Genomic DNA, 26,870 nt, shown 5'->3' with positions numbered 1-26,870 from the left:
ATTCTCAAAGATGACTGCCAGTGGTTCTGAGATCACATCTGCCAGTTCTTTTAATACTCTTGGATGCAGTTCATCTGGCCCTGGAGACTTGAATACATCTAAACTAGCCAAGTATTCTTGTACTATCTCCTTAGTTATTCTGGGCTGTGTTTCCTCTGCTGAATCATTTGCTCCCAATTCTCCAAACCTGCAAAGTTGTTTACCAATACAAAAAACAACAACACCACAGCAGTAAAATCAATAAAAATTAACAAGCCTACTTTAAAACACAGAAAAGCTAAAATATTAAAAGAGATTAAAATTACTTCAGCTTCCTAATGCTTTTATCAGGTGCCTGAAAAGAGTCTAGCAAAGGCACGTGCTTTAGTGCAAGAGGCGGGGAGTTCCAAAGGGCAGGTGCTGCCACACTAAACCACGCAGTGCTGGAAAGGGGGTGAAAGGCAAGCGGCCAGCCTGGCAGGGTTGTGGAAGAAGGAGCTCCGGGGAGGAAAGGAGGTGTGACGGAAATGCCATTCTAGAAGTAAAGAGCCTCCGTCTCTCACCTCCTCCTCCAAACAAGAGCCAGGTGTGTGTGTGAGTGTAAACATATAGAGTGAGGGGGAGAAGTATTTGATCCCCTGCTAAATTTGGGTTTTTTGCCCTCTGACGAAGAAATGCCTAGTCCACAATATTAATGGTAGGTTTATTGTAGCCGTGAGAGACAGAATAACAACAGAGAAACCCAGAAGACAAAAGTCAAAGATTGATGAGTGTCAGAGACTACCTCCAGGTCCCAGCTCACAGAGGACCAACGCTAGCCAGTAGAACTGTACAAAAGTCTTTATTGAAATATAGTTTCCATTTCCAAACCCTAGCGTGCGTCTCTACGTCTAGACCCTAGATCGGCGAAGCTCCATCTGAGTCTCCGCCCCCTGTACACCAGCTTAAGACTCTAGCCTTACCCCACCTCTTGCGTCTCTCCTTTCGCCTCTGGGTCCTACCACCCCCCGGGGTCCCTTCCTTCATGGACGCTTCGGAGGCGGACCCCTCGGACTCTTCCCCCTCCCTTCGGCGGGCTTTAGGACCTGGCTCCCTCTCCGGGCTGCTCATTGCGCCACCCTCTTGTACATTTGAACTTGGCGCGCGCGCGCTGCCTCCGACCCTCCTTTTGACCGTTTCCTCGCTCTCTGATGCAGGCATGGCTAACCCTGACTCATGTCCTTCCGCTGACGGAAAGCTGCCTGCTGCCGATGCCTGGGGCTCCTCCCCCTTACTGCTCTCCGGTGGGGAAGCTGGTCCCGATTTCCAGCTGCTGCTCTCTGAGTCCCCTCTGGCCCCTCCTTCCTGAGGTGTTCCCTCTGGCAACCCCCTAGCTCTGCCCACGGGAGCCCCTTTCTGTGAATCCTCCGATTCGCTGGAGAGACTTAGAGACCTCGGATGGCTATCATCGCTAACCTCTCCCTCGGATTCCTCTCCCTCGGTCTCTAATTCCTCCCTTTCCTGCCCCTCTGCTCCTGAGCCCCTGACAATGAGGTTTATTTATTTTTTGTTCTTGTTCCTACATTTCTCTCTTTTATTTATTCCCAATATCATCCCAATCTTAATCCTTTATCTTATCTTGACAGCCACTGGCATGCAACTTTCATCATATTTAACAGATCTATATGTAAATTAACATGCAAGATGAAATTTTTGTTATTCTTCTTGTTGTCCCTCAATTGTTTTCGGTGCAGTCCCTCCTCAGAAGGCCCTATTTCATTCCACCGTCTTACCTTCCAGGACTCTGGGCTGTCTTCCAGCTTTCCTTTGTTTAGTTAAAATTAAGACACATGTAATGCATTTTAATGGACTGATATTTTCCCAAACCGAAGAACCTTCTGTAAGAGACCACACTGTGCGATAGATTTCACAGTTAATACTTGTTTGGTTCCTCTACAATCCAAGCTTGCTCCCCCTGGGCCCTAAGGGAAGCTTACAAAGATCAAAGATTCACCTTCACTTTTATAAATCCATATACGACAAAAGTCCATGCAAGCAGATGTGGTTTCCTGTGTGAAATATTCCCCAGTTGTAATCTGTCGGTTGTCTTCAGCCCCCTTTGAGAGGGACCCCTTTTTTTTCTAATGTGCCATCATTTGCGCCGTTTTAGCATCCTAGACCGAAAACATATTTAATCTTGTACAGTGGTACCTCGGGTTACATATGCTTCGGGTTACATACGCTTCAGGTTACAGACTCCGCTAACCCAGAAATAGTGCTTCAGGTTAAGAACTCTGGGGCTGCAGTTTTCAGGCTTGGGGACAGGGTGGTGACTGTTTTTTGCACCAAGTTCTGTCCATAAACCCCACTGAGTACAATGGGATCCACTCTAGGTCATTACTGTGCAGACCATGCCAGCCTTACGAAGTGGGGCGAGGAGCAAAAAAAATGAAATGGAAATCAATGGAGATGTTTAGAAATGGGGCTTCTGGTTCCGGTCTGCCTTAATGGATGCTGCTCCCATGATAGCAGAGATTGATAGCAAAGAATAAACAGGGATGATTGGAGGGTGATTGTCCTTGCAAGCTCCCCCCAGGGCCCGAGGGGGAGTGAGCTTCACTCGCAGATTGTCTCGATACCTGGCTCTTGCTCCACCATGGAATCTGAGAGGCAGCAAAATCACTTGGCCTATTGGTATCCCTCCTACTCGGCCATTAAGAAGCAGAGGTACTTCTGTTTATTTGAGTGAAATTAGAACTAATATACAGACATGTGCTGGAACAGAAGGAACAAGATCATAAACTGATACAAAGCAAAACTGATTCAAACTGCAAAAAAGACTTCCTTCGATGTAAAATATGGTATGGGGTGCGAGCCTTTACTCTTTCTTTATATATAATAATAATAATAATAATAATAATAATAATAATAATAATAATAATAATAATTTATTATTTATACCCCGCCCATCTGGCTGAGTTTCCCCAGCCACTCTGGGCGGCTCCCAATCAGTGTTAAAAACAGTACAGCATTACATATTAAAAACTTCCCTGAACAGGGCTGCCTTAAGATGTCTTCTGAATATCAGGTAATTATTTATCTCTTTGACATCTAATGGGAGGGCGTTCCACAGGGCGGGCGCCACTACCGAGAAGGCCCTCTGTCTGGTTCCCTGTAGCCTCACTTCTCGCAATGAGGGAACCGCCAGAAGCCCTCGGCGCTGGATCTCAGTGTCCGGGCTGAATGATGGGGGGTGGAGACGCTCCTTCAGGTATACAGGACCGAGGCCGTTTAGGGGTTTAAAGGTCAGCACCAACACTTTGAATCGTGCTTGGAAACGTACTGGGAGCCAATGCAGGTCTCTCAGAACCGGTGTTATATGGTCCCGGCGGCCACTCCCAGTCACCAGTCTAGCTGCCGCATTCTGGATTAATTGCAGTTTCCGGGTCACCTTCAAATGTAGCCCCACGTAGAGCGTGTTGCAGTAGTCCAAGCGTGAGATAACTAGAGCATGCACCACTCTGGCGAGACAGTTCGCGGGTAGGTAGGGTTTGCAACATAAATGATTCAGCAGCACGCACGCACACCCCCCCCCGAATGCTAACAAACTGATAAAAAGCAAGAGGTGATAAAAGAGAATGGGATTATACTTATGGATTACAATGAAAAAGAGAACTATGTGACAAAGTTGAAATGGATTTAAAGTCCCGAACTTTCACTGTATTCCTATGGAAGGAAATGGAGTTTGAGCTTTGATGATCGGCTAAGGCTTTGGCAGGATGCCAGATCGTTATTGAGAGAGTTGAATGGAAGGAGAAGCTGGAGTCTTGCCAGAGCTTTGGCGGGACGCCAAATTACTCTCTATCTAGACTCAAACAATAACAAAAAAGGGAGAGAAGATGGCGTGTGACGCAGTTGAAATTACTCTGTACTCTGCTACTACGGGCGAAGTTTCTCACCATTCAGACAAGTGAGGGAGGGCGTTGGCCCAACAGTAGCAAGGATGAAAAAAGATGAGACGCTCACCTCACATCTTCTGTAGCAGAGCGACAAAAGTCCTTTCAAAGTCGAAATTCAAATCTTTGTTGAAAAACAGGAATGCTCCCGCTCATGGCGTTGGCATCGGAGAGTGTCCAATTCGTGGAATGCTAAACACTCAGCGCCCCTGCCTCCACTGTAGCGAGCGGCAGATATCGGACGGCGTGCAGATGAAGGCACGTGCGCCCCATCCCTGTGGGGTTCAACAGGGATAATTACCTCCAGATTCACCTTGTTTAATTGCATGACTGGGGTCCAGTGTCCTGGGAAAGCAGCCAAACGCCTTGGCCATCACACCGGAAGTCTTCTCCAAAGTCTTTTTTTATATTTTCTCTCTGATAGTAAGAGCTGACAGTGAAAAGCAACTCTCTCTGAAGGGGGTGGATCTTCATTGGGGGTTTTTAAGAAGAAGTTGGATGGCCACCTGTCATGGATGCTGGAAATGAGAATTCTGGACGGGGTTGGACTAGATTCTGAATCTATAATTCTATACTTCACCCTGGTGTGAGATCTTAAATTGACTTTTTAACAAGTGAAATTTTATACACATTCCATGTGCTGATATGCTTTTAACCCCATATGAATTATTTGGTGGGCCATGAATGAATCTTTTCCCACATTTCAAACACTAAACCGTTTTCTCTCTTGTATGGATTCTCTGATGGGAAGTGAGATTGGTGCTTTGACTGAAGCTCTTTCCACATTCCAAGCACTGATAGGGTTTCTCCCCTGTATGAATTCTTTGATGGGAAGTGAGCTTGGCCCCCTCCCTGAAGCTTTTCCCACATTCTAAGCACTGATAGGGTTTCTCCCCTGTATGTATTCTTTGATGGGAAGTGAGACTATCCTGCCGACTGAAGCCCTTTCCACATTCGAAGCACTGATAGGGTTTTTCCCCTGTATGAATTCTTTGATGGGAAGTGAGACTATCCTGCCGACTGAAGCCCTTTCCACATTCCAAGCACTGATAGGGTTTTTCCCCTGTATGAATTCTTTGATGGGAAGTGAGACTATCCTGCCGACTGAAGCCCTTTCCACATTCGAAGCACTGATAGGGTTTCTCCCCTGTATGAATTCTGTGATGGGAAGTGAGATGGGTGCTTTGACTGAAGCTCTTTCCACATTCGAAGCACTGATAGGGTTTCTCCCCTGTATGAATTCTTTGATGGGAAGTGAGTTCACCACTCAGCCGAAAGCTCTTTCCACATTCGAAGCACTGATATGGTTTCTCTCCTGTATGAAGTCTTTGATGAGAAGTGAGATGGGCCCCCTCCCTGAAGCTTTTCCCACATTCTAAGCACTGATAGGGTTTCTCCCCTGTATGAATTCTTTGATGGGAAGTGAGACTATCCTTCCGACTGAAGCCCTTTCCACATTCAAAGCACTGATAGGGTTTTTCCCCTGTATGAATTCTTTGATGGGTAGTAAGAGTTTCCTTCCGATCGAAGCCCTTTCCACAATCCAAGCACTGATAGGGTTTCTCCCCTGTATGAATTATTTGATGTGAAGTGAGACTGGCCTTCCACCTGAAGCTCTTTCCACATTCCAAGCAATTATATGGTTTCTCCCCTGTATGAACTCTTTGATGAGAAGTGAGATTCCCCTCCTGACAGAAGCGCTTCCCACATTCCAAGCACTGATAGGGTTTCTCCCCTGTATGAATTTTGTGATGGGAAGTAAGGTGACCCTTCCGATTGAAGCTCTTTCCACATTCCAAGCACTGATACGGTTTCTCCCCTGTATGAATTATTTGATGAGAAGCGAGATTCTGGTGGTGACTAAAGTTCTTCCCACATTCCAAGCACTGATACAGTTTCTCCCCTGTATGAACTCTTTGATGGGAAGTGAGATTCCCCCAGTGACTGAAGCTCTTTCCACATTCCAAGCAATTATATGGTTTCTCCCCTGTATGAACTCTTTGATGCAAAGTGAGATTACCCTTTCGATTGAAGCTCTTTCCACATTCTCTGCACTGATACATTTTCTCCCTACTCTGTGTTCTTTTGTGTGAAGTGAGGCTATTCCTTCGAATGAAGCTCTTTCTTTGATGGGAGGTGGACTGGGAACTCTGACGGATCTTCTCTCCACACTCTGAATATTTATATGACTTCTCTTCTATGTGGCTTCTGTTGTTCTTCCCTTCCAATTCATCACCATCTGCAATGAAGAGAGATGCTAATTAGAGCCTCAGGAGGAATTGGGAGCTCCAGATTATTGAACAATGTTAATGAATGCTTGTGACAGAGGAAGAACTGAAGAGAATGAAATGTGAGGTGTCCAATAGTTTTGACTGTTTTTGTTTCCTGGTATTAACTGAGATATTGCTTGGCTTTTATCTGGGATGGATATTTTTGTGGCTCAATCATGGAATCCACTCCATCTCCAATCACAACATGTTATGATCCAACAGGGATCCTTACTGAGAGAGTCCATGATCCCACGATTCTCCTCCTTGACTTCTCCTTGACCTCCCCTGTGTGAGTGCCTGAGGGCCCTGCTCTTGCCACTAACCACCTGGCCCAAGACGGGGCCTGACAGGCCTCACAACTACGGTTGCTGTTACTGCTGCTGCTGTCCAGGAGGACTCGGGGGCGCAGTTCTTTATAAAATGTTTTAAAAATTTTCTTTTGAATTTTTTGTATGTGGGTTGGATGTTTGGTTGGGCCTGGGAATTTGTTTGATTTAGGTGTTTTTTGTAATTTTTACAGGCTTTTTTATATTGTTTTATTTTTTTTATTTTTTGTTCTTAAGGGGAGGGGTCAGGGCTGCCGGGGAGTGGGTCCCAGCCAACAAAATGGCTGGGACATGTTCCACAGGGGTGGGATGCACTGGGACAACCGATCTCAGTGATCACGGGTAGGAGGAGGAGTTACGCTAAGACCAGACCATGTCGTTACAGAGGAGCCAGGTTTAGTCGTTGTTTGAGGACTATCCCTGCCTCCGGGTCTGGTCCTGACCGGATGGATACTAGAATCAGCAAGGGATACCCACATGACCTGAAGGTGCTGCTGTGCAATGCCAGGTCAATGATTCATAAGACCACTGCCATCCATGACTTGATCATGTATGGAGGACTCGACCTGGCATGTGTAACAGAGACTTGGTTGGATGAAGCAGATGGGCCTGTCCTTGCTGGTGCTTGTCCACCAGGTTTCTCTTATGCACAGCAACCCAGGTCATGTGGGCAGGGAGGGGGGGTTGCAGTGATTTTTAGGAAGTCATTAGTCTGCACCAGGCATCCTATTGGGAAGACTCAGTTTTCTGAGTGCATGTTCTGGAAGTTGGGCAATAGGGGCAGTACAGGATTCCTTTTGGTGTACCGACCTCCCCGCTGCACCAAGGATTCCCTGCCTGAGCTGCTTCAGGTCATGGTGGATGTTCTCCTGGAGACACCTAGCTTGGTTGTCCTGGGGGATTTTAACATCCATGCCGACACAACCTTACAAGGGGCTGCTCGGGACTTCGTGCAAAGCATGGCCTCCATGGGGCTGTCCCTGAATAAGTCTGGCCCAACCCATAGCCGCAGACATGCCTTGGACCTGGTGTTTACCTCTACAGATGTTGGTGATCTGACACTAAGTAAAAGCGAAATGAAAGAAGTGCCATGGTCAGATCACTTCCTGGTGCAACTGGACTTCTCCGTGACCCATCCCCTCTGCAGGGAGGTGGGACGAATTCGGATGGTCCGCCCCCGCCACTTAATGGATCCAAATGGTTTCCAGAGAATGGTAGGGGATGTTTTATCCCGTGTTGATGGCCTTTCAGCTGATTCCCTGATGGCCCGCTGGAATGTGGAGTTAACCAGGGCTATTGACTGTTTGGCTCCGAAACGTCCTCTCCGACTGCATGGAGCCCGGACAGCCCCGTGGTTTTCCACGGATCTGAGGGCAATGAAACAATCATTGAGACGGCTAGAGCGCCGGTGGCAGATAACTCATTCTGAAACTGACCGGACACGGGTTAGAGCTCAATGTCGAGCCTACCAAGTGGTGGTAGTGACAGCGAAGGAGTCTTTCTTCACCGCCTCTATTGCATCTGCAGAAAACAGCAGCAGGAGACTTTTTCAGGTGGTTCGCAATTTAGCGGAACCACCTGTTACATCGGGGCCCAGTAAGGGCCACATGTTCTCCTGCAATGATTTTGCAAAGTTTTTGCAGATAAAGTCGCTCAGATTTGGGAAGAGGTAGACACCACCATGGGAGCAAAGCCGCTAAAAGAGGCGGTTATTAAACCGCTTCTTAAAAAACCATCTTTAGATGTGGCCACAATGGCCAACTATCGCCCAGTCTCAAATCTTCCATTCTTGGGCAAGGTGATTGAGCGAGTGGTTACTGAACAACTCCAGGCACGCCTGGAAGAAGCAGACCATTTGGATCCCTTCCAGTCGGGATTCAGGCCTCACCATGGGACTGAAACTGCCTTGGTCGCACTGGTTGATGATCTCCGGCAGGCTAGGGACAAAGGTGAGAGCTGCTTATTTCTGCTGGATCTCTCAGCGGCATTTGATACCATCAACCATAACCTCTCTTTTAAATCAGTGAATCACCAGTGAAGGTGGTGAAGGTCCTGTTGTCTGGAGGCGGTTGGAGGATGGATGGCGGCTAACATATTGAGATTGTTTTTTTTTAAAAATAAATTTTTATTGAATTTCCATATTTTTATAAACAAAACAAACATACAAAAACAAAGACAAAACATGTAAAAGTTCATATCCTTATCTCATTAACTACTTCCCCAGACTTCCCCCCACCCCCCCTGTTACATCCCTATTCCAAAAGTTGGTTCAGCAAATCCTTATCTCTCATCCTTACAAACTTATTGTTCTTCTTCTTATTAACTTCATTCTTGATTAAATCATTTTTATCTTATGCCAATCTCTTCTAATTCTTTTACCTTTTTCTAAGGTCGACCCCTGTTCCCCTCCACAGATTTCCCATTTTTTCATTCAAAATTATTTCTATTATCTAAACACACAGATCATTAAAAAAATTTTAAGATTCTGCCCTCACCCCCCCCTTCCCCAGTTTCAGTTCCCTTCCAAAAGGAATGTCCACAAAAAGACAATTTCTAGCCTGGATTTCTCACATCCGAGGCCCTCAAGTCTCTGTCCATCTCTCTCCGCCGGGTTTGTTGGTAGTCATTTATGTTGGTCATCAGGTCTCGAAGGAGCTCTGGCACAATAAAATCAAGGTACCTTCCAACCTGCTTTCCACGTCCAAGAGAGAGGCCCCAATCATATTTCTTGTTTCTTTTGAGACCAAATATTTCAGATATTCCAGGGGCTCCCTCTCCCATCTCAAGCAAGTTCATAATCCATAAATCTTCTTCTTTAAATTCCACAGATGTAAATTTCTGGTTGGTACTTTCTGCCTGTGTTTTTTCTACTCCTTCTTCCCTCTCTTCTGATTCCAAAGATGTCTCTTCCAATTCAGCTGCAGGATTTTTTTCAGACAAGTCCTCCACACAGTCGGCAGTATTGCTTATTTTAGAATTCAAGGTCGATAGTTTCACAGCCATAACTGTGCTCTGGTCTTGTAATATTCCCACGAGAAAGAACATCCTTTCAATCTCCGCCTGTAATTTTCCATCTGCAGCCATTGTAATGTCTCAGAATTCCCCCTAGAGGGATTCTGGATACTTAGTAGTCCTTCTCCAACAGTCTTTTACTTTGTTGTTTATTCCTTCTTTATTTCCACCAACTTATACGCAAATGTAACAAAATTAGTCCGCAGATACAAATTATAACAAATTTTCTAACGGTTCGTTTGACAGCCCTTTGACAGCTGTCAAACTCCCTGCTTCTCTCCAACAGCTCTCATTCACGGGACGCTCCCGGGTCCGGGGGGGCTGCACAAGAACTTCAAAAAATTCTTTTCTTCCGACTCAAAATGTATAACTTTTAATGTCAATCTTGGAGTTAATGTCCTTTATCTCACAAAGAGGAAAACAATCATTCCACCTTAGTTATTCGGTTTTTGCTTTAAATCGTCTGTAATAGAAGGGGGTGCGGACTTCCTTTTAACACATCCCCCGGTCGTATCTAATTCAAAAAGGTAAATTTATTAAGTCCAAATTCCGTTTTACTCACGGGTTGCTTCTTTTCAAGTCCAAATTTCAAGGAAGGAAGTCAGCGCTCTCCGGTCATGGCTCGCGGCTTCACTCCACCGAGGTAGTGATCTACTCACAGCGCCACGCCACCCCCCGTACCCTCTCCGCAGCCTTTAAAAAGGCTCCTCGTGAGTCGGGGGCGCTTGAAGGCGCCCGCTTAGTCTCCAGTCCGCAGGCTTCAGCGCCTGCGGTTTCTAAGGGTCCCCGCGTCGCCGCCGCGGCAGGACCCGTCCTCGATGGAGACGATTCCCTCCGGAGCTCGGAGGGAATCCGCCATTACCCGATCGCGCTAACCCGGAAGTCTCCATATTGAGATTGAACCCTGACAAGACAGAAGTACTGTTTTTGGGGGACAGGAGGTGGGCAGGTGTGGAGGATTCCCTGGTCCTGAATGGGGTAACTTTGCCCCTGAATGACCAGGTGCGCAGCCTGGGAGTCATTTTGGACTCACAGCTGTCCATGGAGGCACAGGTCAAATCTGTGTCCTAGGCAGCTGTTGACCAGCTCCATCTGGTACGCAGGCTGAGACCCTCCCTGCCCATGTACTGTCTCGCCAGAGTGGTGCATGCTCTGGTTATCTCCTGCTTGGACTACTGCAATGCGCTCTACGTGGGGCTACCTCTGAAGGTGACTCAGAAACTGCAATTAATCCAGAATGCGGCTGCTAGACTGGTCACTGGGAGCGGCCACCGAGACCATATAACACCGGTCTTGAAAGACCTACATTGGCTCCCAGTACATTTCCGAGCACAATTCAAAGTGTTGGTGCTGACCTTGAAAGCCCTAAACGGCCTCGGTCCAGTATATCTGAAGGAGTGTCTCCACCCCCATCGTTCTACCCGGACACTGTGGTCCAGCACCGAGGGCCTTCTGGTGGTTCCCCCACTGCGAGAAGCCAAGTTACAGGGAACCAGGCAGCGGGCCTTCTCGGTAGTGGCGCCCTCCCTGTGGAATGCCCTCCCACCAGATGTAAAAGAGGACAACAACTACCAGACTTTTAGAAGACATCGGAAGGTGGCCCTGTTTAGGGAGGCTTTTAATGTTTGATGTAGTGCAGTATTTTATTTTATTTTATTTGGAAGCTGCCCAGTGGCTGGGGAGGCCCAGCCAGATGGGTGGGATATAAATTATTATTATTATTATTATTATTATTATTATTATTATTATTATTATCTATGCTAAGCTCTCTGGTCAGGATCCAGCAACGTCCACGCCTCGTCTGTGAAACAAACAGCAACATCTTCACCTGAACACTCCCCATCAGAAGTTATCTCAATCTGGTTGGTCTAAATTTAAATTTATACGTAAATCTCTTTCTTCACTTTGAGCCCCCCCTCCCATTTTCATGATGAGACCAACTCTGTATTGTTTCTTTGGTAACAGAAGAGGAAAAATGACTATTACTCACTTAATCAAAGCACAACGGCCACAAGAGCTCCAGTCTAGGCATTTGGCTCTGCGATGTTGAATGTTCTCTGTGCTCTCCTGTTTCCCCTTTTTTTGTTTCAGTTGAAAGCAATTCATGAACCCAGAACTCATACACTGAACACTAATGTTGAACTATATGTTATAGATATTCCGGCAAATTTATTCTGCTATTTTACATAGAAATGACATGAGAAGACTTGGTCTACATGTTTTATTATTCCTATGTTCCTTGTTTTTAAAAGCAAATAAAAAGTTATTCCAAAAAGAAAAAAAAAGAAAAATACATGGAGGCCTCATCTGCATTCAATCTGCAAAGCAGGATCAGGTTCCTTTAAAGACTCGTGGCTTCTAGTGCTGCGCGATGGGGCGGAGGGAAGTTTGAGGATGGAGAAAAGAATAATATGATGGATTGAGGAAATAGAAATGTAAATGTATGGGGGGGATGGGGAGGAAATGTGTTGGCTTTGGTACATCTGTATTGTAATACAATATGTGAAAACCATTTTTTAAAAAATAGAGTTGTGGGTTCTAGTGCTGCGCGACGGATCAGTGTTGGACATTGGTAAGGCATTCAGATCACAGAACTGGTTTTAGACCTTTTGAGCGGCCAATACATCACGGTGACTGGGGAGCTGTGATCTAGTCCTAGCTCAAATTGCCTGCAGATGACAAAGGAGCAAGCAGGCAGGCAGGTGGGGGAGCCCGAAAAGGTGCTCCCCTTCTCCATCTCCATCCGCCTGCCTGCCTCCCCCCACCCCCTAGCTGAGGAAGCCCCAATTCCTCTCTGGCTCCATCCCTCCATGTCCCCATCTCCCCTCCCCTGGGACTCACCAGATCTCTCGGAGGTCCCTGGGAGGGAGCACTCAGAGGTTGTGGGGAGGGATGCGGGAGACAGCCTGACCAGGTCATGCGTCCATCTTCCCTCTTCCATCTCCTCTAGCTTGACAGGAGCTGTCTCACTCATCCTTCCTGAAGAGTCAAGGAGCCAAAACAAGCTGGATGGTCCTGGGAGAGAGGAAGAAGCAAAGGGAGCCTCAGAGGCCCTGCAGGGATTCTCCTGCCCTAGATATACTCCTGCCCCTGGAGAAGCACAAATGGGGCAGCCCCTTCCCAACAGAAGCCCCATTTCTAAACATCTCCAGTGCTTGCAGTTTCCCGTTTGCTCCTCGCCCCACTTCGTAAGGCTCACATGTTCTGCACAGTAGTGACCTGAGAGTAGATCCCATTGAATTCAATGGGGCTTATGGACAGAACTTGGTGCCAAAACCAGTCACCATCCTGTCCCCAAGCCTTGGCCAATCATCAAAACTAAACTCCATTTCCTTCCATAGCAATACAGTGAAAGTTTGAGGCTTTAATCCATTTCAATTTTATCATATATTTCGCTTTTCTTTTGTAATCCATAAATATAATCCCATTCTCTTTTATCTCCTCTTGCTTTTTATCAGTTTGTTAGCATTCAAGGTATGTGTGCTGCCGAATCATTTATGTTACAAACATGATATATATATATATATATATATGTAAAGAAAAGGTAAAGGCCCCCCCTCCCCAACAACACACATTTTTCTTTCCAGTTCAAATTGTTTCGGCTTTGTATCTGTCTAAATTTAGCAGTTTATTATCTTGTTCCATCTGTTCCAGCACGCAGCTTTAATTGAGGACAATTACCCTCAAATCATCTGTTTATTATTTGCTAACGATCTCTGCTATCGTGGGAGCGGCATCCATTAAGGCAGACCGGAACCAGAGGCCTCAAAAGCCCCATTTCTAAGCAATTCCAGTGATTCCAATTTCAGCTCAGTGGTACCTCGGATTACATACGCTTCAGGTTATATACGTTTCAGTTTACAGATTCCGCTAACCTAGAAATAGTACCTCGGGTTAAGAACTTTGCTTCAGGATGAGAACAGAAATCATGCTCCGGCGGCACGGCAGCAGCAGGAGGCCCCATTAGCTAAAGTGGTGCTTCAGGTTAAGAAGAGTGTCAGGTTAAGAACGGACATCTGGAACGAATTAAGTACTTAACCCAAGGTACCACTGTACAGTACCAGCTTCTTAAGTGTTCTGTCTGGACCCAGAGCATGAGCTACTCTTAAGTAAGTTAAAAGGTATTTTTAAGTCAACTTTTTAATATTGCACTATTTTAATTTTTTTTAACATTTTTGCTCTTCTTTGTACTTCTAGACCTCCTTTTGCCATGTGGACCAATTAAACCTCCCTTATTGATCTATTTTTAATGGTAGGGAAAGAGATATTGTTGTATTATCCGGTTCCACACTCTCTGCCAGACTTTATTCCAGAAGGTTTTACAAGTACCTATCAGGATGGTAAGAATTTTATTACAGTGAGCCAAAAAGGATTTTATGCATTCTATGTCCCTCGTTAGTAGTACAAGTCACCCAATGACGGATAATTCCTCATTTGCACCAGAGGCTTGGGAGAAGGAGTCTTTTAGCCTTGTATTAGCATTTCCTGAGAATAGTTCTGAATTTTTCTTTCTCATTAGTTCCTCTACCTGTTTAGCCTGAATTTGGCCTTGAGTCGCTTGAGCTCCTGGTCTCAGTGCCAGAGATGACTTAGCAGTTGAGCTGCCTGGACCCAAAACCTCTTTCTGCTCATCCTTAGAGCTGCTGAGAGATCCTATAAGGTCAGTAATAGGATCTGGCTCCTGCTGTTTCTTAGCCACCTCCTCATTTTCCTTATTTATGTAAAATGGAGTAATTTTTGCTTGTGCTTTCTTCAGAGAAGCTCTCTTTGGAGGAGGGTCTGTGGCACTTGGGGAGAGAACATTAATTTTGTAACTACTCTGGGTCAACACTGTCTTTTCCCTTAATTCCTCATCAAGTTTCCTTATACCATATGCCTTATACCATTTTCTGAAATTCTGTGATTATCCTTGCTGTGATTTATTTAATAGAAACTGATTTTTTCCCAAACACTCCCCTGTATGAAGTATCTCATGGGAACTGTGGGTGGAGCTGCGAATGAAGCTTTCCTCCCGTTTCAAGCACTTATTTCTTCCCCCCATTAGTTCTTTCATGTGAAGTGAGGCTCTGCTTCTGTTTTGTTTTTTTAAATAATATTTATTGCTTTTAAACCTTACAAACAAGAAGAAAAAGAAAAGAAGAAAAAAGAAGAAAAAACAGAAGAAAATACAATACAATATATAGACAATACACTACACAACATTAACACATTAAACTAAACAAAACAGAACAAAAACAGTTTTTAAAAAAACATACATCATACCATTTCAATGCCTTATCTTTCATTCCCTTGTTTCATCGACTTCCACTCACCTCCCTTTTTGTATTCCACTTCTATTAATTGTTTCAGCAATTCCTTTCCATCTTTCACTATTTTCTGTCATATTAATATCTTAACTTATTTTAACCTTATTTTCCATTAATACTATAATACTTATTTATGCTTAACTCCTTATAACACTTCTACTAAAGCCATATAATTTCATTCCAACATTTTTCTAGCACTCATTAATTTTACCATATTTCTATAAATAAACTTTAAACTTCTTCCAATCTTCTTTTCCAATTTGGAAAACTCAGCAGTGGCCAGAAGATTGGAGAAGATCAGTCTACATCCCAATCCCAAAGAAGGGCAGTGCCAAAGAATGCTCCAACTACCGCACAATTGCACTCATTTCACACGCTAGCAAGGTTATGCTTAAAATTCTACAAGGAAGGCTCAAGCAGTATGTGGACCGAGAACTCCCAGAAGTGCAAGCTGGATTTAGAAGAGGCAGAGGAACCAGAGACCAAATTACAAACATGCGCTGGATTATGGAGAAAGCTAGAGAGTTCCAGAAAGACATCTACTTCTGCTTCATTGACTATGCAAAAGCCTTTGACTGTGTCGACCACAGCAAACTATGGCAAGTTCTTAAAGAAATGGGAGTGCCTGATCACCTCATCTGTCTCCTGAGAAATCTCAATGTGGGACAAGAAGCTACAGTTAGAACTGGATATGGAACAACTGATTGGTTCAAAATTGGGAAAGGAGTACAACAAGGCTGTATTTTGTCTCCCTGCTTATTTAATTTATATGCAGAATACATCATGCGAAAGGCTGGGCTGGATGAATCCCAAGCTGGAATTAAGATTGCCGGAAGAAATATCAACTGTTATGTAGTGTAGTTTCACCCTGGGCCAACAGGGGGATACTGTATATAGTTTTCACTCAGGTCTGTAGATAGTTTTCACTCAGGTCCGCGTCAGTTATTTTAGGCGGGAACTCTGGGCTGTTGTGGTTACAATGTTGACAGCCGGCTGCCTATAAAAACAGGCCGGCTGAGCTGTTCGAGGTCAGTTCTATTCCAGCTTACAAAATAAAGAGCTACTTGAAGAAATCGCTGTGCCGGCTGCTATGTCAACCCACAACTTAACACTGGCGACGAGGATGGGATAGATGGACATCAGAGCACAGCCAGATGCGGCCAGCCTCTGAACGGAGCTGAATCACAGAGCGAAATCACTGAGCGAAATCACTGGGCAGAACCAATTCAGAGCTGACTGTTCTGGCTAGAGCACTGTGTTCCATCCATCGCCCTTCACGCCGGCATCGGAATCATGGCTTCACTTGTGCCTCTACTGCCGTTTGCGCCAGCCTCTGAATCATGGGACTCCTACCTCGCTCGGTTCGACTGCTACCTCCAAGCCAACGAGCTGACAGCAGTATCAAAGGATCGGAAGCGGGGCCTATTCCTCAGCCTCTGTGGGCCTGAGGTGTTTGAGACGGCCCGAGCATTGGTTGCGCCTGAAGCAGTCCAGGCAACACCATGGGACACGATCCAAGAGAAGCTCCGCAACCACTACGCACCAAAGCCGTCCAAGATTGCTGCCCGCCATGCGTTCTACCACCGGAACCAGGCAGAGGGGGAGTCAATCAACAACTACACCACCGCCCTGCGACAGGCTGCAATGCACTGTGAGTTCCGAGACTTAGACGATGCCCTGATGGATCGAATCGTCTGCGGGGTCCGGGACATCCATCTGCAACGGCGTCTCCTAGCCAAGCCAGACCTCACGCTACAGAAAGCCATTGAGGAGGCTGTGGCCTCAGAAGCTGCTGAACGCTTCGCCCAGGAGATCCTGCAGCCCGCGTCTTGCTAGGGAGCCAGTTCCGGTGCATCATGAAGAGGCCAGCAGTGATGAGGCATCCTCCAGTGAAGACGATGACGTGCACCAGACAAAGCAGGAGCGCAGGAAGTTCCAACAGAAGTCCAAGGGCTAACCGGAATGTGCCGGCTGCGGAGGCAACCATTCCCGTGCCAAGTGTCGATTCAGAGACGCCATCTGTAGGAAGTGTTCCAGAAGGGGCCACATCGCTAAGGTCTGCCGATCGGCTCCGTCTGACACCCCCCCTTCATCGACTCGCAAGTCCAAGTCTTCACTCCAGTCTGCCAAGGAAAGTTGTTTCGCTCTCACCAACTGCCGCTGCCCGTCTGGAACCACGATTGGCCAAACCGACTCGCCTACGCGACGCAAGCTGAACGTCACGGTGCTCATTGAAGGAGCTCCATGTGACATGGAGATCAACACCGGGTCTGCCCTGTCCATCGTGTCATGGAGCACCATCAAAAGACTGGTACCCAGAGTGTCCAAAAGGCAACTCGACTCTCACCGCGTACACCTGAGAGACTACCAGGGAAACGACATTCCCGTGGTAGGCGTTGGCCGGTTCCGGATCGCCTTCAAGGATTTTTCGGGCCTGCTCCGGTTGGTGGTGGTCGAAGGTCAGCGGCCAAGCCTCCTAGGGCTAGACTGGTTTGATGCCCTCGGCCTGGAAGTCACCGGCATCAACTGCATCTCTAACGCAGAGACTGAGGGTCTGGTCAAAGACTTTGCCGAGGTTTTTGACGGCACCTTGGGGCAATATACAGGTATGCCCATCTCCTTTAGCCTTGATCCACAAGTCGCCCCCATCAAGCTAAAGCCACGCCGGGTTCCCTTTGCTCTCAAGGCTAAGGTGGACGAACAACTGGACAAACTGATCGCCCAAGGAGTTTTGGAGCCGGTTGACCACGCAAAGTGGGAAACCCCCATCGTCACGCCTGTCAAGCCAGATGGGTCGGTGAGAATCTGCGCTGACTACAAGTGCACGATCAACAAGGCACTTCAGCAGCACGCTTATCCGGTTCCTGTTGTCCAACACCTGCTGCATTCCCTGGGTGAGGGTAAGGTCTTCGCTAAGCTGGACCTTGCCCAAGCCTATCAACAACTGCCAGTCGATGATGCCACTGCTGAAGCCCAGACGATCGTCACCCACCGGGGGGCATTCCGTTGCCGCCGGTTGCAGTTCGGGGTGAGTGTGGCTCCTGGCATCTTCCAAAGCCTTATGGAGCGTCTCCTGCAAGGGCTTCCGGGCGTGGTACCATATTTTGATGACGTCTTGGTGTCTGCAGGCTCACACCAGCAGCTGTTCGAGCGCCTCCGTGCCGTGCTGACCAGGTTCCAAGAGGCCGGGCTCAAGGTAAAGAGGGAGAAGTGCCAGATCGCCGTTCCACAGGTAGAGTTCCTGGGCTATCTTATCGATGCCTCCGGCCTTCATCCAGCAACGGGCAAGCGGAAAGAATGGTGCGCTCGGCAAAAGAGGCACTGGCGCGCCTGGACCGGGGAGACTGGCATGAGCGGGTCGCCGAATACTTGTTCGTGCAACACATCACCCCTCATGCGGCCACAGGGAGGAGTCCTGCTGAACTGCTTATGGGCCGCCGCCTCAGGTCACCGCTCGACCGGCTACACCCGGACTTTGCCATGGCTGAACCCCCAGGCTGTGCCAACGCACCACGGTCATTTGTCCCAGGAAACCAGGTCTTTGCCCGGAACTATGAGGGGGACATCCCTTGGGTGCCAGCCACAGTAGTGGGAGTCACTGGACCTCGCTCGTACCAGGTGGCACTCGAAGACGGACGCTTGTGGCGACGGCACATAGACCAGCTTAGGCGCAGGGTTGGGGACTTGGACACTACCGAGGTGCCCCCAACTGCGCTTGCGGCTCCAGAAGAGACACGTACAGATGGCGAGGCCCCACCTACACCTCCCTCGCAAACTGCCAGCGTGGAGCCGAACCAAGCCATTTCAGAACAGACTCAGACCACTCCACTTGCGGAGGCTCCACCCACAGCAGCGGATCCAGGGGAGTTGGTTCCAACGCCACCTAGGGTCGCACCACAGCCTCAGCAAGAACTGTGTGGCCCTCCGGACTTGGCTACCAGTCCCCGGCGGTCTGGCAGAGTTTCCAAGCGCCCAACTTATTTAAAGGACTATGTTGTTGGACATGTATCACTGTTGGTCTAAGTATGGGAAATGTAACCGATATGCTTTTGTGCCTAATTGAACCATTACGCGTAGTGCTGTATATAAGGAAACCATTACGATTGTAACTAACGCCTTATCTCAGTGGGGAGGGGTGTTATGTAGTGTAGTTTCACCCTGGGCCAACAGGGGGATACTGTATATAGTTTTCACTCAGGTCTGTAGATAGTTTTCACTCAGGTCCGCGTCAGTTATTTTAGGCGGGAACTCTGGGCTGTTGTGGTTACAATGTTGACAGCCGGCTGCCTATAAAAACAGGCCGGCTGAGCTGTTCGCAGTCAGTTCTATTCCAGCTTACAAAATAAAGAGCTACTTGAAGAAATCGCTGTGCCGGCTGCTATGTCAACCCACAACTTAACATCAACAACCTCAGATATGCAGATGACACAACCTTGATGGCAGAAAGTGAGGAGGAATTAAAGAACCTTTTAATGAGGGTGAAAGAGGAGAGCGCAAAATATGGTCTGAAGCTCAACATCAAAAAAACGAAGATCATGGCCACTGGTCCCATCACCTCCTGGCAAATAGAAGGGGAAGAAATGGAGGGAGTGAGAGATTTTACTTTCTTGGGCTCCATGATCACTGCAGATGGTGACAGCAGCCATGAAATTAAAAGACGCCTGCTTCTTGGGAGAAAAGCAATGACAAACCTAGACAGCATCTTAAAAAGCAGAGACATCACCTTGCCAACAAAGGTCCGTATAGTAAAAGCTATGGTTTTCCCAGTAGTGATGTATGGAAGTGAGAGCTGGACCATCAAGAAGGCTTGCCGAAGAATTGATGCTTTTGAATTATGGTGCTGGAGAAGACTCTTGAGAGTCCCATGGGCTGCAAGAAGATCAAACGCATCCATTCTTAAGGAAATCAGCCCTGAGTGCTCACTGGAAGGACAGATCGTGAAGCTGAGGCTCCAGTACTTTGGCCACCTCATGAGAAGAGAAGACTCCCTGGAGAAGACACTGATGCTGGGAAAGATGGAGGGCACAAGGAGAAGGGGGCGACAGAGGACGAGATGGTTGGATAGTGTTTTCGAGGCTACCAGCATGAGTTTGACCAAACTGCGGGAGGTAGTGGAGGACAGAGGTGCCTGGCGTGCTCTGGTCCATGGGGTCACGAAGGGTCGGACACGACTAAGCGACTAAACAACAACAACAACAAAATCTTCTTCCACCGTCTCTTCTCCCTGGTCTCGGATTCTGCCAGTCCTTTCCATCAATTCCATATAGTCCATCAACCTGGTGATCTTCTTCGTATTTATACATGCACTTTACTTTGTCTTCTGCTGATCTTGTTCTTAGTTTCCTTTCTATGATGCTGAAAAGTAGGTCTCGGGGGAGCTCCAACCTAGCAATGTTTTTATTCCTTCTCGACATGTCATCCACATCTCCATGGTTAAAACTAAAATCCAAAAGATATTTCAGGACGTGTTTCAAAATCCCTCCAAATCTGAAGGTCTCCACAACTCCCATTTCCTTCTGACCCAGGTCCAGATCCCAAAGGTCAATAACTTTAGGTTCAACAACCACAACTTTCTCCCTCACTTTCTCCACCATTTGGCATGTCAGAGTAGATTCCTGTATCGGTTCCTGAATAGTTTGTGTGTAGATGTTCAATTTTGTCCCAAATTAGTCACTTTTTGTTCCAAAATATCAATTTTAATATTCATCACACCCGTCTTCTTATGGAGCTGTTCCAATGACTGACTTATCTTGCATAGTGCAATCACTAAAGCTTCTTCTGTCGACATTCTCAAGCGATCCAAGGTCAATCTCACGGTTTTCTCTTGCAGCTGGGGATTCCACCAGCCCAACTCTAATAACAATTTCAAAGGCTCCCTCTAGAGGGAAAAAGTTTCTGGGAGGGGTGGCTAACACCCCAGAGGATAGGATCACACTTCAAAACGACCTTGACAGATTAGAGAACTGGGCCAAAACAAACAAGATGAATTTTAACAGGGAGAAATGTAAAGTATTGCACTTGGGCAAAAAAAATGAGAGGCACAAATACAAGATGGGGGACACCTGGCTTGAGAGCAGTACATGTGAAAAGGATCTAGGAGTCTTGGTTGACCACAAACTTGACATGAGCCAACAGTGTGACGCGGCAGCTAAAAAAGCCAATGCAGGACAGGAAAATTGGCTTTCAGGTGGAAAAATCAAAATTGGAGATTGAGTTGTTAGAATCCAGTACTAAAAATTTGTCAAAAATGTGTAACTTGCTGCTGAAATGGAATACACAGGATGAAACGGTTAAATCGGCAATGATTAAGTGGGCTCAGGACATTGGTCATAACATTATGTTTGCTGACTGGGAAAAGTTGTGGATCACCGGGATGAAATTCACGGCATGTAATGCCTTAAGAGAAAATGTTATGAAAATGATTTATAGGTGGTACAAGACCCCAGTCAAGCTTGCAAAAATCTATCATTTGCCCGATAACAAGTGTTGGAAATGTAAAGAAAATGAAGGTACATTCTTTCACCTTTGGTGGACGTGCCCCAAGATTAAGGCTTTCTGGGAAATGATATATAATGAATTGAAAAAGGTATTTAAATATACCTTCCCAAAGAAACCAGAGGCCTTTCTCTTGGGTATTGTCGACCAGGGGGTGTCAAAGAAGGATATGACTTTTTTTAATGTATGCTACAACAGCAGCAAGAATACTCATCGCAAAGTACTGGAAGACACAAGATCTACCCACCTTGGAAGAATGGCAGATGAAGGTGATTGACTACATGGGTCTGGCAGAGATGACGAGCAGAATCCGAAACCAGGGAAGAGAAACGGCGGAAGAAGATTGGAAAAAATTTAAGGACTATTTAAAGAAATATTGTAAAATCAATGAATGTTAAAATGACGTTGGATTTGAAAATAAGTGGTTATCAGCGGTATTGGATAAGTTAAAGAGAATAAGTAAGATTAAATTTAAGTTAAAATAAGGGAAGGATTTGCTGAATAATTGATTAGAAATTGGAATACAGAAAGGGGAGGTATGAGGAAGTCGGGGAAGTAAATTATAAGAAAATAAGATATTGAAATTGTACTAGTTTTTTGTTTGTTGTGTCTATGGTATTGTTTTGTTTTGTTTTTGTTGTTATAAAAATTATGGAAACTTTAATAAAAAAATTATATTTAAAAAAAAAAGCCAATGCAATTCTGGGCTGCATCAATAGGAGTATAGCATCTAGATCAAGGGAAGTAATAGTGCCACTGTATTCTGCTCTGGTCAGACCTCACCTGGAGTACTGTGTCCAGTTCTGGGCACCACAGTTCAAGAAGGACACTGACAAACTGGAACGTGTCCAGAGGAGGGCAACCAAAATGGTCAAAGGCCTGGAAACGATGCCTTATGAGGAACGGCTAAGGGAGCTGTGCATGTTTAGCCTGGAGAAGAGGAGGTTAAGGGGTGATATGATAGCCATGTTCAAATATATAAAAGGATGTCATATAGAGGAGGGAGAAAGGTTGTTTTCTGCTGCTCCAGAGAAGCGGACACGGAGCAATGGATCCAAACTACAAGAAAGAAGATTCCACCTAAACATTAGGAAGAACTTCCTGACAGTAAGAGCTGTTCGACAGTGGAATTTGCTGCCAAGGAGTGTGGTGGAGTCTCCTTCTTTGGAGGTCTTTAAGCAGAGGCTTGACAACCATATGTCCGGAGTGCTCTGATGGTGTTTCCTGCTTGGCAGGGGGTTGGACTCGATGGCCCTTGTGGTCTCTTCCAACTCTATGATTCTATGATTCTATGATCCAGGCTTCAGCTCCGGGACACAAGGAACTCAGAATGGCAACCGACAGCAGCTTCTTGCCGTTCAACCCAGCATCTGGAGACTGGGAAGCGGGAAAAATGTCTACTAGGAGTGCCTCAGGTGGACTTTCTGGGATTTATGGTGGACGCAGAAGGGGTCCACCTGACTGGGGACAAGGTACGGGCCATTTGTGATGCCCCAGCGCCCAAGAGCAAGACTGAACTTCAGGCCTTCTTGGGACTATTGAACTTTTACCATTCCTTCCTTCCCCACAAGGCAGTGGTAGTGGTGCCCCTACACAGACTCCTGGACAAGCGGGCCCCTTGGGTGTGGGGCCAGCGCCAGGAGGCCGCATTCCAGGCAGTCAAGGACTTGCTTGTCTCAAACTCAGTCTTGGCACACTTCGACGAGAGGCTGCCAGTGGTGCTAGCATGCGACGCCTCGCCCTATGGCATTGGCACTGTCCTGGGACACCAACTCCCGGATGGAAGAGAGGTACCGGTAGCATACTTTTCCCAGACACTCAACGCAACCGAGCGGAACTTCTCGCAAATAGATGAGGAGGGGCTGGCAATCGTGAAGGGAGTAAAAAAAATCCATGATTTCTTGTACGGGCGGCCCTTCACCGTGGTGACTCACCACAAGCCGTTGCTTGGCTTGTTTGCCCCCGAAAAGCAGACCCCCCAAGTGCTGTCTCCTCGCGCCCTCAGGTGGTCAATTTTCCTTGCCAGCTACCAGTATGCACTGATTCGCCGCCCGGGGAGGGCGATGGGCCACGCGGATGCCCTCAGCAGGCTACCACTACCAGAAACAGGCCCCGACCCAGCACCTGCACAAGAGGTTATGAGCCTGGAGCTGCTTCCCGACCGCCCCATTCAGGCACAAGAATTCCACACCATTGCACACCATTCCAAGAAAGATAGGGTCATTTCCCGGGTCCTGGACTAGGTGTGGAGGGGATGGCCCAGCAGCAGCCCTGGGCCAGAATTCGCTGGCTACACAACCCGCAAACATGAACTGTCGGCTCACAAGGGGTGCCTGTTAGGCAATTTTGTTGTGTATTTTAATGATGGGTCTTAATCCTTGTATAAATGTGGCCAGCATGACTAAGGCACTTCTGGCCAACCAGAGCAGCGCATGGAAACACCATTTACCTTCCCACCTGAGTGGTACCAATTTATCTACTTGCACTTAGACGCGCTTTTGAACTGCTAGGTGGGCAGGAGCTGGGAGCAAACAACGGGAGCTCACCCTGTCGCGGGGATTCGAACCACCGACCTTCTGATCGGCAAGTCCTAGGCTCTGTGGTTTAACCCACAGCGCCACTCGCATCCCATTCCACATCATAATAATCCCTAAATCTGAAGGGGGTTTCTTTACCTGCCCAGTTTTCCTTGACCCCAAGCCCCCTCCCCAAAATGAAGGCAGCATCTGGACCCCAAGGAAGAGCAGAGCTGCAGACCTCCTGCGATCTCCCCCCCCCCCCCCCCCCCGGCGTAGCAGAGAGGACAAGGGAGGATCCTCTGCTCCCTGACTTGGGGGTCTGCCCCCACTATGTATGATCTGAGCAGGGACCCCCATGCCCCCTCCCTGCCCCCCTAGGACCCCCTTCTCCCCATTGCACCATCAGAGGGAGGAAAGAGGGGACTCACCGGATTCCAGAAGGGGCTTCTGCAAAGGAGAAAGAGGAAAGCAGGAAGGGAGGGGGAGGGAGGGAATTGAGCGATGGAGGACCTTCCCCCCCTTCACTTCCCATCCTCTCTAGGAATCCAGCTCTGCTCCTTTTAACCCTTGCAAAACCGAGCGCACCGAAACTGCCCTTCCCTCTGCCTGCCCGCATATCACCTGCTGCGCTTAGAGCCTGCCCTCCCCGCCCCCATTTGCCCCAAGGAGCCCAGATCTAGGTCTTCGCAAGTGCCTTGGGCAGCTGAATGCGTAGATCCCAAACCCCTGCGGCTCTTTGGAGGACCCTGCTCTGCTCTTCCCTTCCATTTTGGACGTGGCAAACATTTATCCGTGGAAGAGTTCAAGCTGGACCACCCTGTGCATTGATTTGTTCATTTCAGAGATCCTGGGATGATGGGCTCTCTTTTGCTGTCACCATCTGCAGTGATCCTGGAGCCCAAGACAGTCAAATCTCTCACTGCCTCCATTTCTTCGCCTTCTAGTTGCCAGGAGGTGATGGGACCAGTGGCCATGATCTTCGTTTTTTTGATGTTGAGCTTCAGACCATATTTTGCGCTCTCCTCTGTCACCCTCATTAAAAGGTTCTTTAATTCCTCCTCACTTTCTGCCATCAAGGTTGTGTCATCTGCATAACTGAGGTTGTTGATATTTCTTCCGGCAATCCTAATTCCGGCTTGAGATTCATCCTTTCGCATGATGAATTCTGCATATACAGTGGTGCCTCGCAAGACGAAATTAATCCGTTCCGTGAGGCTCTTCTATAGCGGTTTTTTCATCTTGCGAAGCAAGCCCATTGACATCTTAGCGGATTAGCGCTATTAGCGGCTTTTAGCGGATCAGCTTCTAAGCTGCTTATCAGCGAATCAGCTGATAAGCGGCTTAGCGGCTTAGGAAAAGGGGGGGAAAGGGGGGGACCACAGGAACTCGCAAGACATTTCGTCTTGCGAAGCAAGCCCATAGGGAAATTAGTTTTGCGAAGCGCCTCCAAAACGGAAAACCCTTTCGTCTAGCGGGTTTTCCGTCTTGCGAGGCGTTCGTCTTGCGGGGCACCACTGTAAGTTAAATAATCAGGGGGACAATATACAACCTTGCTGTACTCCTTTCCCAGTTTTGAACCAATCAGTTGTTCCATATCCAGTTGTAACTGTAGCTTCTTGTCCCACATAGAGATTTCTCAGGAGACAGATGAGGTGATCAGGCACTCCTATTTCCCAACCCCTTTGCCGTTATTTAATGGCATCTCGGTTATATGTATTCCCCTTTCCCCAAAAGTTGCTCCAAGAAGTTTTCCTCAGTGTTTGAGCCACGTTGAGCCTGGAGTGTCCTAGGGAACCTTCTGCCACTGGAGAGTCAGGCTCAGGTGCCTTCTCCTGGCAGCTCATTCAGAAGAACCCCCTTAAGCTGAGGCTCTCTTTGGGACAAGAGGAATACATATAACTGGGATGCCATTAAATAATGGTAAGGGTGTTGGAGGGAAGGGTCTCCAGCCAGCCTGCCCCTTATTTTGAATTGGGGGGGATGAGGGGCTAAGAAAAGCCCTCCCTGAAAACCAAGCGGGGGGAGGGAATGTTAGCAGGTGGAGGTGCTGATTTCTTTGTATTTGAGAGTTGCTGCTTCTCAAAATGGTGCTTTTCAAGTGGGGAGGGGGTTGGAGGTGGCGTTGAGCTTGACTTGCCCCTGTTTGGGACCCGGCAGGAAAGGAGGGTGTTTCTTATTCCAGAAAGAAGTCTGACAGAGCTGACTCCGGACTCCAGTTCAAAGGAAGAGGGACACCTGCCATCCTTTCCGTGTTTCCTGCCAGAAAACCAGTTTCTACTGGGTTCCCAGAACTATCTGACCCCATTTCCCACCCCAGAGCAGGGCTGGACCAATCAGAAGCCTCTGCATTGGACAGCTGGCCAATCCGCTTTCAGATTCCCCTGGGTCTCGTCCTCTCCTTCGCCCGGTTTCCTGAGGGAGTTTTCCCCCTGAGTTTCCCTCATGGCTGCTCCCCCTCCCAGCTTCTCCTTCATTTCTCCTTCCTTCTCTTCCTGTTTCTCTCCCCCCTCATTATTTGGGGGCAGCTGTATTCCCCCCCCTCCCCACGGCCAGGCAGGCCCAGGAGGAGCCCATGGAAGCGGCAGGGACAGATGGTGTTTTTCTGAAAAAGGCGGGGACGCCATTTTGTTTTTCCCAGAGATGCCATGGCTCCCCTGTGGGCCTCGGGGGGTCCCACGCTCTCGGGGTCTCTCTTCCGGCTAAAGGAGGGCAGCACCTTTGGTCCTCAGCCGCCTTCCTGCCATGATGGCTTGGCCTCCGCAGGGCAGCCTCTCTCCTCACCATGTTGCCCCACGGAGGCGGCCTCTCCCTTGGGAGATGAGGAGGGAAAGCCCCTCTCTGTCTCAGAGGCCCAAGGAGGAGAATAGTAATACAGTGGTACCTCGCGTTACAGACGCTTCAGGTTACAGACTCCGCTAACCCATAAATATTATTTCAAGTTAAGAACTTTGTTTCAGGATGGGAACAGAAATCGTGCGGCAGCAGCAGGAGGCCCCATTAGCTCAAGTGGTACCTCAGCTTAAGAACA

At 47.6% G+C, this 26,870-nt stretch overlaps 3 protein-coding genes across 5 annotated transcripts in view; 2 read left to right on the top strand and 1 right to left on the bottom strand.

Annotated features, from left to right (window-relative positions):
• Positions 1-26,870, top strand: part of LOC114592649 (uncharacterized) — a 207,434-nt gene that overhangs the window by 70,090 nt on the left and 110,474 nt on the right. The window lies entirely within an intron of this gene.
• LOC144326642 (uncharacterized) overlaps positions 1-26,870 on the top strand; it is a 132,521-nt gene that overhangs the window by 14,384 nt on the left and 91,267 nt on the right. Inside the window, exon 1 of one of the 3 annotated variants that reach the window (XM_077923268.1) lies at positions 14,036-14,182. The exons of the other annotated variants lie outside the window; for them this stretch is intronic. The gene's annotated coding sequence lies outside the window, so the exon portion shown is untranslated. Of the gene's footprint in view, positions 1-14,035; positions 14,183-26,870 lie in introns of those variants that run through there. 3 annotated transcript variants of the gene reach the window in all.
• LOC144326648 (uncharacterized) lies at positions 664-24,531 on the bottom strand. Its single transcript, XM_077923292.1, has 3 exons — positions 24,271-24,531; positions 12,364-12,537; positions 664-6,153 (listed from the first exon to the last, which is right to left on the bottom strand). Exons 2-3 carry the CDS (start codon positions 12,494-12,496, stop codon positions 4,625-4,627), a joined length of 1,662 nt encoding a protein of 553 aa, XP_077779418.1. The 5' UTR covers positions 12,497-12,537; positions 24,271-24,531; the 3' UTR covers positions 664-4,624.

Source organism: Podarcis muralis, chromosome 2 (assembly GCF_964188315.1).
Source record: "Podarcis muralis chromosome 2, rPodMur119.hap1.1, whole genome shotgun sequence".
Lineage (NCBI taxonomy): Eukaryota > Metazoa > Chordata > Lepidosauria > Squamata > Lacertidae > Podarcis > Podarcis muralis.
Note: the sequence above shows the minus strand (reverse complement) of the source record. Positions and strands in the feature narration are given on the sequence as shown.

Coding starts and splice junctions, on each gene's coding strand:
- LOC144326648 (XM_077923292.1), bottom strand. CDS start 12,496: ATGAGTGAGACAGCTCCTGTCAAGCTAGAGGAGATGGAAGAGGGAAGA. Junction 6,154..12,363: donor AGGGACCTCCGAGAGATCTG/GTGAGTCCCAGG, acceptor TCTTCATTGCAG/ATGGTGATGAATTGGAAGGG.